Below are 13,147 nucleotides of genomic sequence, written 5' to 3' on the forward strand. Positions count from 1 at the left end.
AAGGTAACAATGATGTTATATGTAAAACAGTTGGCATAGAGTTTGAAGAAGAGGACTCAAGGCTATGTAACATGCACAGCAAACAGTTACTACAAAATCAAAATAATTCAATAAACTGCATTTCTTCTAAGTCAAATCCTCTGCCACATCCATCAATTACTGAATTAGTGATGACTAATTAACTGGCACGTAACACCACAAGCTGCACTTCTGGGATATAAAAATGGGGAGTTGGTATTATACTCCCAGTCTGGTAAAATATATCATGTCAAACTCAAATGCATCAGTTTGACATGCCATACAGTATTTGACACCAAAGTTAATACATACATCCACACATAAGTACACACGTAGTCAGTTACATACCAAGCCCAACAATGCCCAGAGTGTCTCCCCGGATGCGAGCAGAGCCCTGCGCTGCCTCTCGGAGCTGCTCAGGGCCGCTGACCTTCTTGCCCTCCCTCATCATGTTGGCCAGCCAGTAAGTGCGCCGGTACAGGTTCAGGATCAGGCAAAGTGTTGAATCAGCCACCTCTTCCACGCCATACCCAGGGACGTTACAAACTGCTATACCTGTAGCCACAAAATAGTTACATTTTATTGTCTGTTATCAATTTGTTAAAGGCAAGGCTTATATCAGAGAATGACATAAGCTTTCTGCTGGGCCAACAGCCAAGTGAAGGGTGTATGATCCATGGTTTCTCCACTGCAATGGAAATTCATTTACAGCTAAGTCTTTTGTAAAGGACTGGGACTCTCAAACTAGGAGACAAGTTTGCAATGGCTCTTAGTGCTGCAGCTTTGGGGAGTAAATGGCTTTAGGGAACCACCATCCCAGCGCCAAATGACCTAGAACCCTCTTGGCTGAGAGAGCGGAGATCCAGGTCTGAGCATAACACTCTCCACTGTAATCAAATTCTAACCCAGATAGTCAGGAGAGCAGTTGGCTCCACTACTGTTCTTATGGTCATGGTCAGATTCCACTACTAATGTACTATCGTAGGTAAATATTCTTATAGCTGCAACTGCAGTCACAAAACAGTTGCAATTCATTGTACTGATCATTGATCGCATGCAGCTACACCTGTAACCACATAACTATTAATTGTGCTAATTATCAATTACACACAGGTATACCTGTAGCCACAAGACAGCTGTATTTCATTGTGCTGATTATCAATTAGATGTACAGCTGTACCTGTAGCCACAAAAAAGCTGTATTTCACTGTGCCGATTATCTATTACACACAGCTATACCTGTAGCCACAAAACAGCTGTACTTCATTGTGCTTATTATCAATTATATGTACAGCTATACCTGTTTCCACAAAACAGATACCATCATTACCAATTACATTAAGCTATACCTGTAGCTACTGAAAAGTTGTATTTTATTGCAATGATTATCAATTAGATACATTTATACCTGCAGCCATAAAACAGTTGTATTTCATTCTGCTACAGGTACAGGCTCAGATCTCAAAGGTTTCTTGAACAGGACAAGGGGCAACGCCCATGTTTAGTAATTTCCAGCAATCAACGCACGTTTTCCTATATACTGCTGTTAACAATTACAGAGAAAAAAAAATCAAAATGTTTTCATCAAATAAGTCAGCAACAATAGGTAGAATCCGTAAGACATAAATACAACATGCTGATAGTGATATAGGCAGATTCACAATATTTGGACATACAAAGAGTGTCAAATCAGTAAACTTGAATATCTTCTGTAATTTCAAATGAAAAAATCAAATTTTTGTTCAAATCTGTGTTCTACCATTATAGTAGGTAGGACCACAGGCCTAGCTGGCCGAGAAAGCGTGACCAAAACTGACAAAATTGCTGATTTTTCGATCATAATTTTTCAATGAGAAACATGTATTTAATAATAAAAAATTATGTCAATAAAAAGTTTGATTCAAGCTTCATATTTCTTGTGTTGATTTGCTTGAAAGATCAATATATGAAAAGTTATGAAGCGTTAAACATGATAGCGAAAAGTTGAATCGCAACGCCGCCGGCGTCTCGCACAGCCTAAGGCCAGCTGGTCGAAGTCTGCATATATTCTGTTCACTCTCCGTTCAGAGTCAGATAACTCGGTCAACCTATTAATAACGCATACCGCTGGAAAGACGAAACCACGCACTGACCAATGGTGCAAGGTAAATTTTGATAATGTTTCAATCTGTCGGTGTAATTTGAGTTAGAAAAATTCCAAATTTTCAGAACACCGTAAAAAATCTCCCTGACATCGTACAAAAAAAACACTAAGCATCACTGGAAAGCTAATTTTTTTCATGAACTCAAACCTACATTCCGTTTATCACTGAGTTTTGCCTATAACGCATGATTCTAATTTGCATACAACAACCCCATCGGGTCACTTCCGCTGTTTTCACTCACGAAGGCAGACACAGCTGAGCATGCGACGAAGCACACGTAGACACAAACAATGGGAGAGATTTATGATATTTACAGCAAGATCGATGCATATCTCGGTAAGTAATCAACAGATTTCTCATTTATTGATGTTGTTTGACGATAATATATATTATTATGATTGTATTTGGCTTATGAAAGAGGTGTTTTCAGTCACTTGCTTGGCCTCATTTCCGAACGAAGGCGCCATGAAACTGGGTCAGCGGGGTACATCGGATTTTCGAAGATTGCTTGACAAATATTCATTCCTAACACCTAAACATCCCGGTAGTTCCACTCATTAGATATTTATATGACTGCTGGGTTTTTTTTCTGGACTACGTTAGACTTCTTTTGGTTTGTATTCATTGAGAAAACATTAATGAAAAATCAAGAAAAGATAACTCCTGTCGGTCATTCGCACTTGTGTCAGAAACAACTGAACAAGACTATGAATATGATTTTCTAAGACCACACACACACACACACACACGCACACACGCAAACACACACACGCACACACACACACACACACACACACGCAAACACACACACACACTGCACACAGAAAACCTGACCACTGAAATGAAAAGTAAATGACAAAGAAAATAAGGAGACTTGAAAAAGGTAAAGACAAAAGAAAATAATAATGATAATGATAAAAAATGACAATAAATAAACAAATACATAATGATAAATGAATATATAAAAGTGAACTTCACACACACACACATTTGCTCAAATGCCTGTGCTGTAAAAATTCATGTGCACACACACACATATATATACAAAGTGAAAAGGGCATTTTGAATTACAATTTTTAAGTCATGATTATAAGGTCAGTCATAAAAAGCCACTGGTAAAGCACATGTACATTCCACTTTTTTTCTTTTCTTTTCTTTTTTTTTTTTTTTACTTAGATGATGACATTCTGGAGAGGATGGAATAAATCTGGTCCCATCAGGAAGAGGACGTCCTATGAAGCTGCCAGACCTTCAGCCCACCAACAGAGTGTTGCTGCAGGGACTTTGCTCAAGATTCCACTGACACCAGCACAAAGAACATGCAGCCTGGACACTTCACACAGCAAGGAGAAAAAGTGGCTGTTTTTTTATGATGACAAATTTTACATTGGAGAAGTCCTTAAGTTGTATCTCCAACAAGAGCCACAAAAGCATTAATGACCAGCTGGGGAGACAGGAATGCATTCAAATGGCCAGATACAGTTGATTGTGATCCAACTGATTCAAAATTTGTCTTGGCCTGGAACTTGGACATGTTCAGCACCAATGGGAGAACATGGGTGTGTGAAGGAGTTTGATGCTGTTGTCGAGAAATTCAGGGAGTGGAAGTCAGCATAAGTTTTTAATATATTTAGGCATATTTCAGACATATATATGCAACTGTTATTCATAACAGGTGAGAAGGTTCCTGAAATAGTGAAATGTTACATCAAGTCGGTGTATTTGGGAAAGAAAGGCAAGTGCTGGAGACAGTGTCTGGTGGCGGGGTGGGGTGGGGTAGTGAAAATTATTCAATTCATTTGTCAGAAACAATGCATGACATTACTACAGTGTCTGGTGGCGGGGTGGGGTGGGGTAGTGAAAATTATTCAATTCATTTGTCAGAAACAATGCATGACATTACTTTGTATGCATGATAGTTGGTTAAGTCAGATGCAGACAAACGTTTTGATATGTGAGCCATCTCTGTAGGCCAATTATAAGTAGAGATGCAATGATATGCCTGTGGTGTGATTTTGTGTTACACTCGCGCAGTTTTTTCACTTCACAAATTGCAGTTATAAGGGTCATTTAGTTGTCTACACTTTTTGTTTATGAAGACTGTAGTTCTTACAAAAAAATCAACAAGCTCTAAGTAGTGAGTTATGCGTGAAAGAATTTTCAGGCACATTCGGAAATTTCCTAGACTTTGGCAGGGGTGTAAAATTGGCTTTTTGTCTCATTTTGCGTGTGATTTTGACACATTTTAGGTGATTTTGCTGATGAATAAAAATGATTTGGATTGTTATACACTCAATGTTTTTGTCTTTTCTGTTTGACAGTAATATGAAAATGATGTAAAATCAGTCCAAGCATTGTCAGATACATAGCGTGGACACATGGCATGTCTAAAAATCAGTTTGTTTCGCAAAATGATGCAACACGCACATATACAAAATATTCAAACTGGAATATCTCAGAAACTATTGGAGATATCGATTTGAAATTTTGCATGTGTTCTTTCCTTGTTATTGCCTTCAGTATGAGATAAGCAAGAGCCAATTATATTTCAACTGAAAAAATGAGTGGTCTTACCTAATTATAGGGAAAAAACAACACAAAGAAAATAATCTGGAGCTCGGTACTCACCCATCTCGCCTGCTGCCTTGACATCAACATTGTCGTACCCACTGCCAATGCGAATGATGACACGCAGGCTTTTAAATTTGTCCAGGTCCTCTTTGGTTAGGGTGATGGTGTGCCACATAAGGGCACCCACTGCTTCATTTAACACCTGCCAGACACCACATTCACACCATACAAGTATTCTGTAGTTACACTTAATATACAACTACAAGTGAACTATGATTCCCCCAGATGTCCACTTTCCTCATACACACAATTCTTTGACTGGATTTCTAAACCACACCTGCAGTTCAATACAATGATTTTCAGATTTCTCATGCAAAGGGAGGTATATTTTAAATTTACTTAGTTAATATCTTGATCATCACAAGCAAATTGCATATAATGCTGTCGGCACAGTTCTTGTCATGTGCTTTACTGAATATCAAACCAGATAACTTTGCCCAGGATACCAGCACTATGTTGCATCACTTGGTGACAAGTAAGCTTTGTGACACTGCTCGTTCAATTATAAGGGTTATGAATGTCACAAGCTGACTTCACAACTGTGTCATACACAAATAGACTCATAACAATGACACTTTTCAGTAGCTGTACATTTCCTTTATATAAATCTAACAATGCAAAAACAAATAACTGGCACAAAAAAAATCACAAACATTTCTAACACATGCTGACAACAGGTCAATGATTAAACAAAAACTGTCACAGAAAACAGACTATCAACTAAAAAAAATAAAAATAAAAATAAACTTAAGACAAGCAAATCCTCTAACTGACCTTTTCATGAATCTCCTGTGTGGACTGAGCATCACAGAAAGCCACAGTGGCGACATCCTTGAGGATGGGCATTTCCACGGAGCAGTCCCGCCCATCCAGCAATGCCACCAGAGGGCGGGGGTGCATGGGTCCATTGGGAATGGGGCCTCGGATAGACACTGGAACAAACACTACTTGCAAAACCCCTGAGCTGATGTGTGTTCAATACCAGAAGGGAATAGGTGAAAGCTAACTGTCAAAACAGCACAAGTACACTGTTGAGGTTTGGAGCAGGTCATTAACTCAACATTGTGGCAGCCAGTCAGTCACTTTACACTGATTTTTCAGCAAGCCTGTCAGACCAAAAGGCATTTTGCAGGTTTCTCTCAATTTGCAAAATAATTGCGACAGCAATTTTAAACTCAGAAGTAAAATAATAAAATAAAATTTAAAAAATAAATAAATAAAAATAAACAAAAACACTAGCGTTCAGTGTTCCTTTGCAATTTCATGCAGAGACTGAAAACCAGCTGTGAAGCTTGCCCAAAGCCACTGTCACACGCATGCTTTTTTTGTGGGTTTTGTGTGAGTGTGAGCGTGTGTGTGTGTGTGTGTGTGTGTGTGCATGCGTACATAAGGACATGTGTACATGTGTGGCAAAGAGAAGAAAGCCAATACCCAGCTCAGATCTCATGCGTCAGCGTTCTCTGCACACTTTACATAGGGTAGAAACTCAAGTCAAACACACGCACACATACACACACACAACTTAATGTCACTTTGACACACACATTTATAACTTAGAACTAGAAGTAGTAGAAGTGACGAATATCACCAAGAACAACCCAACTCAACTTGGAAAACCACTGAATTATTCAAATGTGTAGAAAAACACACAAACTGTGTCATTTTGATTCCACCAAACAAGAAATGTATTAGTTATAAAAAAAAAAGAAGGAAATTCAAAAGTAATAAAACTAACTAGTGGAATGTTACTAAACAAACAAGATGGGTAGATATTTGATAAACTGCAGATAACAAAGGTTTAATTAGTAATTAACAACCAGATCTGCTATTCTAACACCAAATAAAAATATTTTCATTTTTCAGCCCTCAGGAAGAAAAAAAAAAAGAAGAGGAAAATCACATATTTCCTGCCTTCCACATCTCAGGAAACATGCAGGCTCACACAATGGTCAACCACAAAGATGATTTCATCAGAACACTTGTTGCCCACTCTTTTTTTTTTTTTCTTTTCTTTTTCTTGGTGTGTGTGTGTGTGTGTGTGTGGTGTGGTGTGGTGTGGTGTGGTGTGGTGTGGTGTGGTGTGTGTGTGTGAGATAACAATCTCATGGTAAATTTCTCTGATAACAGAATTTAGAGTGTTAACTGTGCATATGTATAGATCCATCATTTCCATGTCTGCTTGAACTGGACACATTTCCTTTGCAGAAGTCACAATACAACAGCAACAACAACACACACACACACGACACGCGCGTGCTTGTTCAAGCATACACATACACGAGAAAGTGGGCAATATAACTACAATTAAACTGTTTTACATTTGTCTATACAAAAGTGTTCCATAGACAAATCAAAATACACACTGTGTGGTGTGGAGGGGGCATGCAGGAATGCCATTGCTGGATTGGAGGAGGAAGAAAGGTATATTTTTCTTGACCCATTAAACAATTAATTCTTAAAACATCACATCATATTCAAGATATTGATAACATAACAAGAGTCCTTCACACATGAGGGCCATCCAGGCTAGTGTACCGTCTTTATATCATATAGGGATTGGAATCAGTTAACACTTTCGTCTTCTTCATGCTGTGCTCCTTGCTTTCACTTCAACATGCTGGCTACCAAATAAAAAAACAATAAATAATGATGGCAGCTTTTGCGACATTGCTGTGATGTGAATGCTGACTGACTTAAGAGAATACAGAACAGAAGAAAAAAGTGGTAGGCAAATTTTTACTTCTATCCAGTGAGTGAGTGAAAGTGCATTCACAATTCCAACTATACATCTTGTTTTTGCCTTGCTTTGTCTTACAGATTTAAAAATAAAATGACAGTTTTTAAAAGGAATTTCCAACACTTAAAATTTAAATTAATTTCACCAAAAAAAATCCATTTTAAACAACAAGAACAAAAGTGATAGACATAATTTTACAGAAGGTACTGAAGAAAGTGACTTGAGGAATATGCAGTTCAAAGCAAACTTTCTGTGTAAAATCTGTCCTCTTCAGTTCAGAGGCATATGCAGTTCAAAGCAAACTTTCCATGCAAAAACTGTCCTCTTCAGTTCAGACTATTCTGGTCCTGAATGAATCTACAGCAAATTAAACAAATAAAATAAAATAAAATCAAATCATGATAATGATAATAAAAATAATAATCAAATGATTATAACATTTTTTTTCTTTTAATAAAAAAATAATAATAATAATAATATTAACAATAAAAATGATTAAAAAAAAAAGGAGGGTAAACAGAGCTGGGCAAGACTAGATTTCCAACACATATAATGATATGTAACACTAAAGACAAATAAAAAAAAAACTACTTTTCAGGAATTTCACCACAAAAACAGGACTGACTTGGTGCGTCAATTCGGCTTCTCTTGGGAACAGATTGCTGCTGCATCTGAATGTCCTGTGGCCTCAGTTTGTCCATAGGCCACAGACAGCCACTAAAAACACAAACTCACTGGCCCCTGCTGCTGCCTACCCTGGCACAGCTGGAACCTGCACAGCCAAATATTTCAAATCAATGTACCAAGCAGGGAGGGGGGAAAAAAAGCAAAAAAGGCAAAATATACTTATCATTATCATGTACTATTACTATATTATATATATATATATATATATATACATATATATATATATATATATATATATATATATATATATATATATATGCAGACACCCATATATCATAAGATGATAAAACACACATACATGTAATGTAGTTAATGATGTATACTTTATATATTTTATGTAGGCACCAATACAAAAAAACCCATTAATTATGCATACACTGACCAAGACATGTATGCTCTTCTCTTCTGGTCATGCAACAACTGTAGTTAAATTGAAGTTTTTACAAGTTAAAGATATCAAGACTGGTGCCTGAACGTAACTTTTCAGTTTTATAAAGTTTTCAAACAAATCGTCACAAACTAACTTCTCTAAGTCTAACATTCAGAGATATTTCAACACCTTCGTGACCACGACCAAGGTCAAAGTAAAAAAAAAGTTGGTCACTAACACTTTTTGTAATGGCTACTAAAATATGCATAACACTGACAGTGAGTAACCGAGTATGAACAGCAGCTCAACAAACTGCAAGAAGCAATACATTCCACTAATGGCTAAAAACTGGAACTCAATATGGTGAAAGTTTCAGTTTGGGGAGAAGGGAAGGGACAGGGGATTATACCATCATCTGTGTTATTTCAGAACCCTCTCTCTGACACAGCTGAACACTGATTTAGTGATTACCCATACAAAGCCAAGCCCACATTTGTGTACCACAATTCCAGCACTGGCATAGCAGCACTTCACAGGGAGCCATCAATGTCTTGCAAACCAATCACACATCATACAAGAATACAGAACACTCCGGACGAGTCACCTTGGTGAAGTTCAGTAGTGCTAAATCTGATTCAACATATGCAAGAGGCTGTCAACAATAGTCACTTGGTCAGAGACAGGCTGATTCATCATCCCTACGAAGCGGACACTGCTATCATGTCCCTTCAAGTTCTACAATAGTCCCTCCATACATCTGGTAACAATGAAAATCATGACAGGAACTCGAGTCTACAAAAACCGAAAAGGAGAACTTGAAAATGAGGTCACCACAGCAACAGGGTATGAAAAGCTACACAATTTGGGGCATTTTTTGTCTTATCATGTGGATAATAGTGATGCTACGATGCAGATCAATTTATGTTTGAGCCAGTGTGAGTGTGACAAGGAGACATTCTAAGTTGTCAAATTCAGCCTCTCTAACTCTAAGCTTCATTTCATACAACAGGAATGTAAAGTATGTCACTATGTGTACTTAAAACAATTTAGTAACTTTATCAAGGCAAACAAAAATTAAGCAACACTTCCTAAGATTCATCTCTGAATAAAGAGGATGACCCTCGACTGGCCCCAGTCTTCCAAACTGAGTCCACAACACACCCAACATTGTACGGGCATGTTTTTTTTTAATAAGAAAAAGAAAATCCACTTCTAGTGGGGGCTCACACCACTTCCTCTCATTATGACTGTGACAGTAACCACTTTGCCATTAATATCTGCTGGTTGGTGAACTTATTTTCATATTGCCAAATGATGCATGGCTGGGACATGCAAAACCATAATAGGGAGAAAGAAAATTCTTTAAAAGTATTTACCCCACACAACGAGGATGCCTGATACTGGCTTCAAGTCCTCAAAAGGCCACACCACGAGGAATATGCCATTGTGTCTGAAACATTCCAGTTTCCATTGAAACAACTGCATAACCCCTCAAAAAGCAATACAACTGATCAAGAACAGCTAAGCTTCTGTTTATTATATATATATATATAAAAAAAAAAAGTTTTGAGATAGAAGACATTTTAAATGAAAATGAGTAAAACAAAAGACTTTAACTGATCTAGAGAGGCAATGCCTTGAAGTAGAAGTTCAACATGTGATCCTCACACAATCCATCAAAAGAATTTAACATTAATGGACAGGACAGAAAACAAGAAAAATACACTGTCAGTATAATTAATTGTAACGCCTTCATGCTTCATGACTCACAAGTGCTTCTCAATACCACACAAGAGTAACAGAAACTGTAAAGCAGATCCTCTTGCAATGGGATACTTTTCATTGTATACTCTTGTGACCTTGAACTATGACCTCTGAGTTTTAATCTTGACATTTAAAAACAGATTCAATTTCTAACCAAAAGAACTTTAACCCTTTCAGTTTCACTTCCACAGCAACATACATGAACGGACATGAAAGGAGAATAACTTGGATGTTGACAGAATGCGATAACACCCTATCAGGGGAAGATAACTCGGATTTATAGAAAAAATAATATACAGAATATTCTTTGATAACAAAAAAAGATAATTCAAGTTTATTTATTTTCAGTATCTTACGGGTAGAAATAGTCATAGTGTTAAAGTGTTAGCAAATGTGTCATACACAACAATGAAGTGCAATTATTTTGTTTCCTACACGATCATGTTGTTTTAAACAAACACTGTACATAACCACTCAGATACACCCCTACACACACCCTCCCAACCAAACACCTACAAACACTGTCATTGTCACACAATATTACAATATAAAAACTCAATAAAATTTGTATAAACAATAGTTTGGGTTGAAGCTTTCATCTGGAGGGTTTCATGAAAGATGAAAACCCCAAAATGAAGGCTTCAAGCTAAAATATTGGGTTTTTTCCTAAACCCACTTCTGACATGACCCCACCCCCTTCCTGTAGATGTACCTTGCAGCATGTAATCATCATCATGATAACCAGAATCCTTCAGTTCATCAGCAAGAGAACAGAAGATAGGATGTTGGTAAGAGTCTATTAGTATTACTAATAGTATTAATATTATGAACTACCATTATTTTCAAAATTCCAAGCATGAATGATGAAGATCACAGACTGTTCTTCAAACATGGATACAAAAATAACTTAACTTTAAACAAATGTGTAAACTCCATTAATTGATCCAAACCTACATTTTTGGGTTATTCTCTTATTGTCAAACAAAAAGTTATTACCTGTGCAGCGTGTGCTTAAATTTAAATATTTCCATTAATGACACTGACAACCCACATCAACCATATATCAATCTCATGGTTTCAGTATCTAGGCAGATTTGGTATTATTATCTATTTTATGAATACTTCGTTAATCATGACAAAATTCTGAACAATTTTCTGACATCCAAAAGAAAATATAACGAAAAGTAAAGCAAGATCACATAGTAGATCATATGAAAACGATATATGCTTAAAGTAAACATGAACAAAAAAAATCAATTTTCCCCCAAAACATATCTATTAACTTTTATGCTTACAAAGCTGGTGTGTCAACAGCATCGATTGATCCAAATTTCCAACATTAATTAAAAGAGCTGTGTATGGGGGACTCCAAATGAAGTCATGGGAGTAATGCCACTGAAACTGTGCTGATGATGGGACAGCAAAAAGAAAAAAAAGAAAAAAAAAAAGAAGTCTGTCAATCACTCAATCAGTCAATGTGTCATTCTTTTTTTCTTTTTTAGTAAGGAGAAAGTCGAAGGGAGGTGCTATTCAGAAGTCAAACTTTGCCAAGATAATTTCCACGTCTACTGATAATGGCATTGTAAATACCAGGATATGGGTGCTAATGCTTGGTATTCCTTGCCTATACCATTGTATGCAGTCATGCAATTTACCTGAATCAGGCTTAAGACTTTCTCATTTTACAGTTGTGTTGTGGTTAACAAGTAGCACTTCATCCTGAATATGTACCAGATGAGTATGTTTTAATAGATGATAAGCTTCAGATGGTACAGCAGACTAGGCCCACTGTTTGCAGTGGGCCTACAGTATTTATAATAGATAATCGACTGTGTCCTTTCAGTTTCCTGTCCTGGGGAAAAAAACACACACAAAAAAACGAGTACCCAAAAGCTCAATGTGGAGTGCTTTGCATAAAATGCTCAGGCATCGTGCCAAAGAAAATGCAACGTGCTATTGTCAACCGCCGCCTTGCCTTCCCCGACATATCTTCCCTCGATTCCCGCGTTGCAGTCAATCATTTCACTCACTCTCATTGGGTAACTAGATTCTAGATGACACAAAATGAAGTTGAAATATCATGTGTCTATTTTAATTTCCCCCCTTGATGTTTCAAAGTCCTTTGCAACAAACAAAAGAATAACATAATTTGTACCCCCTTTCTTTTCTTTTTCTTTTTTTTTCAATTTGAATCAGTTACTGTGGAAAGCAAGGCAGCATTACAATTTACATTGTTTTCTGTTTTGTTCTTTCCCACGAGGTCCTCGATCAATCTTCATCATAACAATCAAGCCCAATCTGTTCTCTAAATGTTGGAAAAACAAAAATTTATATTTTCTCATTCACAGGTTAAAAACCAACGACAACAAATGCATGCAAAACGAACAACACGAGACGCTGTCTAAAAGATTTTTTTTTCTTTTCTTTTACCTTTCTCCGAGAACCGAGACAAAGGGGCACCAGCTTTGAACAAATGTTATTATTTTGATTAGATTAAGGTGTATCGAGTCAAACACTGGCTTCGCAGAATGATTAACAGTTTGTCACACTCCAGTGAGCTTTTATCGGTTCTGCATCAATTCCCGCATGCGCCGGCTGATCAGCTCAAAGCAGACTGCTGTCACTCCGCGTTCCAAGCCTCCAGACCGAACTCAAAGCAACTCAATGGCGCTGTAATCTCGGATTGTCTCGCATTGATGAAGTCAACTAGAAATAATTAACTTTGTTGTGATATTTATTTGAACGATCAGATGTGATTATTTTGATGATGGTTACGTTTTGTAAACTGATATTTTC

At 37.1% G+C, this 13,147-nt stretch overlaps 1 protein-coding gene across 2 annotated transcripts in view; it reads right to left on the reverse strand.

Moving 5' to 3' along the window:
- The window catches only part of LOC143293615 (C-terminal-binding protein-like), a 28,406-nt gene extending 15,394 nt beyond the window's left edge, over nt 1-13,012 (reverse strand). For both annotated transcript variants that reach the window (XM_076604702.1, XM_076604701.1), the window contains exons 1-6: nt 12,782-13,012; nt 9,964-10,037; nt 8,156-8,302; nt 5,568-5,725; nt 4,791-4,935; nt 367-573 (exon numbers count right to left, since the gene is read on the reverse strand). In XM_076604702.1, coding sequence (XP_076460817.1) covers nt 367-573; nt 4,791-4,935; nt 5,568-5,725; nt 8,156-8,231 — 586 coding nt within the window. In that variant the 5' untranslated portion in view covers nt 8,232-8,302; nt 9,964-10,037; nt 12,782-13,012. The remainder of the gene's footprint in view (nt 1-366; nt 574-4,790; nt 4,936-5,567; nt 5,726-8,155; nt 8,303-9,963; nt 10,038-12,781) is intronic.
- Between the last annotated feature and the right edge of the window lie 135 nt (nt 13,013-13,147).

This window comes from Babylonia areolata, chromosome 19 (genome assembly GCF_041734735.1).
Source record: "Babylonia areolata isolate BAREFJ2019XMU chromosome 19, ASM4173473v1, whole genome shotgun sequence".
NCBI classification, from domain to species: domain Eukaryota; kingdom Metazoa; phylum Mollusca; class Gastropoda; order Neogastropoda; family Buccinidae; genus Babylonia; species Babylonia areolata.